The sequence below is a fragment of the Nematolebias whitei genome, chromosome 24 (genome assembly GCF_014905685.2).
Source record: "Nematolebias whitei isolate Nwh7 chromosome 24, NemWhi1, whole genome shotgun sequence".
In the NCBI taxonomy this organism is placed as follows: Eukaryota; Metazoa; Chordata; class Actinopteri; order Cyprinodontiformes; family Rivulidae; genus Nematolebias; species Nematolebias whitei.
The window spans coordinates 981,903-985,774 of record NC_056521.1 but is presented as its reverse complement, the minus strand read 5'-3'; the positions used below and the strand labels follow the sequence as shown (position 1 = coordinate 985,774).

The 3,872-nt window shown below is 43.6% G+C and overlaps 1 protein-coding gene across 1 annotated transcript in view; it reads left to right on the top strand.

Moving 5' to 3' along the window:
• The first annotated feature begins 1,790 nt into the window (after positions 1-1,790).
• Positions 1,791-3,872, top strand: part of LOC119429181 (general transcription factor 3C polypeptide 3) — a 22,496-nt gene continuing 20,414 nt past the window's right edge. Inside the window, exon 1 of the mRNA XM_037696860.1 lies at positions 1,791-2,003. Within this exon, the coding sequence (XP_037552788.1) occupies positions 1,803-2,003 (201 nt within the window). The 5' untranslated portion in view covers positions 1,791-1,802. The remainder of the gene's footprint in view (positions 2,004-3,872) is intronic.

Below are 3,872 nucleotides of genomic sequence, written 5' to 3'. Positions count from 1 at the left end.
CCCCAGAGAAGCAGGTTCCAAAAATCGTGCAGGTTCCACCGCTGAAAGCACCGTGGATAAACTACGCAATAGGCCCAAACTGGTCCAGAATGCAGCAGCCTGATTTTTAACCAGTACAGGCAAAAGAGAGCACATTACACCAGTTTTGGCCTCACCTCATTTTGTATTTTGCTTTGTGTGTTACCTGTTGTTCTGTCTGTACAGCACTTTGGTTGGCCTTATCGCTGTTTTAAGTGCTCTATAAATAAAGTGGTATGGTATGGTATGGTATGGTATGGTATGGTATGGTATGGTATGGTATGGTATGGTATGGTATGGTATGGTATGGTATGGTATGGTAACCATTCAGCCACAGCCGCCCCAAAGAGAAGAGACAGGTTTCCAGAGGAGAGCAGAGCAAACAGCTGACACAGATTGTTCTGGATGGGAAACATGTAGCTGTGATGGGGAACGTTGTGGTTGAAGCTGCTGAACCCACACTACGTCAGATGCTCTCAACACAACAAACTGACAGAGCCTTTCCCGATATACAAGAGATCAACTGATGTTGTGAACGATGAGTATTACTGCCTGGTCTCAGACTAAACTAAGACTTTGATGTTATAGTCTGGTAAATTCATTTGCTCAGTTAATCCATCCAGTTTCAATTTCAAAAGTTTTTCTAAACGTGTTACAACTTTGTCTTTTTTTCCATTTAATACAAAACTTTACTAATACAGTAAAACAGTCACGGGCTAAAGTTTTGTCAATGTAGTGCACTTTAAGTGGACCAGTAGGAAACAGGCACTAACATCTACTGGTCTCCACCAGGAGAGTAATGTTCCGCCAGCCGAATACTGAACTGATTATTTTATTGCTTTCTCACACACAATAAAGCATTTAAAAACAAACTTGTTTACAAGTGTTGAAAATAAAATATAAGAAAAAATTAAACAGAGCTCTTTCTTTCTTTTGTAGACAATAAAAAAAAACAAGTTCATTTCTTTAGCGACGTTGCTAACTGGGCAGAGTTGTGTATGGAATCTTATCTGTAACCCAAGATGGATTTTTCAGATTGTGAAGGTTCTTCTGTGAAAGGACGTCCCGGCTGGCCACACGGTTTACACCTGTCCACAGGTCACATGGGCTCGACTCGCCATCACCATCAAAGAATTCAGAGTCTCTATAAAACCAATCGGGATTTCCACAGATATTACCCAACGAGCGGTCACTTCTGTCACTCACAGACTGGTTGTAAGGTCCAGGTCAGTGCACGTGTAAAGAGCATGCCTCAGAATATATGGAAATATGACCAAACCATGTTGGTTAAATTCAAATCAGTAAAGACTGAGTGCCCTCTGCTGGACACTCCAGGTATCACAACCTAAATTACAGATATGGCCCATTTTCCTGGACAGTGGACCCCAAGTCCTTGAAGTCCTGCACCTTTGTGACCTCTGCTCCTTGTAGCCTCACTGTGGAGAAGATGAGACCATACAACACGTGCTGATGATCTGCAAGAAACACAGTCATGAACCAAGACACATGATTCATAGACTCACTGCAATAAACGTCGATCCTGTGATGCTGCTACAAGGAAACTCAAGTTCTGCATGTTGAGATACCTGAAACGGACTCATTTATTTGAAATAATATGAGTGTTATTTATGTATTTATACATCCGTATGGATAATTTACTTTATTGTATTTCTTGAGCGTCATTTCAGTTACAATCCACACCAGCAGATGGCGGTGATGCTTCAGAAACTTGAATGACAACCGCCGAAGAAACCGAAGAAGAAGAAAGGGCCGAAAGTTGGCGCATGCGCATCACGTTTTCCGGTCAACATCGACAGTTTAGCATCGATAAAGTGCACAGATTACAGAGCTACAGATTACAGAGCTACAGATTACAGAGCTACAGAGACATGTCTGGCTTCAGCGTGGAGCTGATCGATTATCTGGAGGGTCGAATCACTTTTGAAGAGTTCGACCGCAGGAGAGACGAACGGAAAGCAGAGGAGGTAAACACGGCTAGCTTGGAGCTAACGCGGCTTCAAGCTAGCAGCTGTGACGTAATGATTTGTTGCTTCAACATTTTCTCTGTTTTCCAAATAACTAGTGTTTGTGTGTCTTGTATGTTCAGTAATATTTAACTGTATTTCAAGTAACAATGGGAATATTGTTGTGTTTGAATCTTTCTTTAGCACATTGGCTCTGTCTTTGTCTCCTGTGTACTTCTAACTTTAGCTGTTCTGCTGGTTTAACGAGCCCTTTGGCTCTTTTAGTCTCGCTAGCTGTTAAGAGTCGACGGACGGATTATTAATCCCAAAGAAACCCAAACATCCAGCAGCGCTCAGGGCTGTGGTTCATAGAGACAGGAAGAACATTTAAACACGCACCATGTGAAGAACTCCAGGGACTGGGACTGAACAGCTGGGTAGTCTTAAGAAAACCACTAACCAGTGAGGCTAACTGGGAAAAAAGGCTTCAGTTTGTTAGGGAGCATAAAGATCGGACTGTGGAGCAATGGAAGCAGGTCATGTGGTCTGATGAGTCCAGACCTGTTCCAGAGTGATGGAGCATCAGGGTCAGAAGAGAGGCAGGAGAAGTGATGCACCATCATGACCAGTGTCTCGTCATCACTGGAAGATCTTGGTGAAACATTAATTCAACACTGGATGGAACAGATCTTGTGACGTTGAAGAAGTTTATTGAAACAAAGACACAGAGAATGATGTGATCAAAGATAAAGGAGCTCCAACCAAATACTAGTGTGACCTTTTTTTTTTTGGCCAGGCCGTGTATTTATGAGCAGGTGGACGATCACTCCCCTCCACCACCTCCACAGATGTTGGACAGTCGTGTGTCCGGGGGGACAGACGAGGTGTTCGGTCTATTTCTGGAGCAGTCTGTGGCTGAACATCACCCTCTCACCTGCTGAAGATGTAGAGGGTGGTGGGTGTGGTTCAGGATGGAAAGCACTTTGTCCAGGTCCTTTACTCTGCCACAGAGTCCAGGTCTGTCCCTCCACGGAGCCAGCCCTCCTCACCAGTCTGTCCAGCTGTTCTGTGTCCTCCTTCCTGCTGCTGCCTTCTCAGCTCACCACAGTCTGACAGAGGACACCACTGACTGGTCTGACGTCTGCAGCAGCTTCCTGTAGTCTGCATTTGCTGTTTGGTCCACTCTGTCAGTCTTAGGTAGTCCTAGGTCCTGACCTCCTCCACATCAGCCCCACTGATGGACACAGGTTGAACTATGGGCTTAGTCTTCCGGAGGTCAATTCAGAAATACCTTATTAATCCCAGAGATGAATTAAATGTTGTAACTCATCATCCTGGTTTCATTAAAGAGTTGTTCTAGATGCTGATGCTGTGGACAGGAAGGATCTCTTGTCTTATAACAGATCTGAAGAAGCCTCTGACTGAAGACACTCTGTTGTTGTATGACATTCTGTTGTTGTATGACAGTCTGATGTTGTATGACAGTCTGATGTTGTATGACAGTCTGTTGTTGTATGACAGTCTGATGTTGTATGACAGTCTGTTGTTGTATGACAGTCTGTTGTTGTATGACAGTCTGTTGTATGACAGTCTGTTGTTGTATGACAGTCTGTTGTTGTATGACAGTCTGATGTTGTATGACTGTTGTTGTATGACAGTCTGATGTTGTATGACACTCTGTTGTTGTATGACAGTCTGTTGTTGTAGGACAGTCTGTTGTTGTAGGACAGTCTGTTGTTGTATGACAGTCTGTTGTTGTATGACAGTCTGTTGTTGTAGGACAGTCTGATGTTGTAGGACAGTCTGATGTTGTAGGACAGTCTGATGTTGTATGACAGTCTGATGTTGTATGACAGTCTGTTGTTGTATGACAGTCTGTTGTTGTATGAC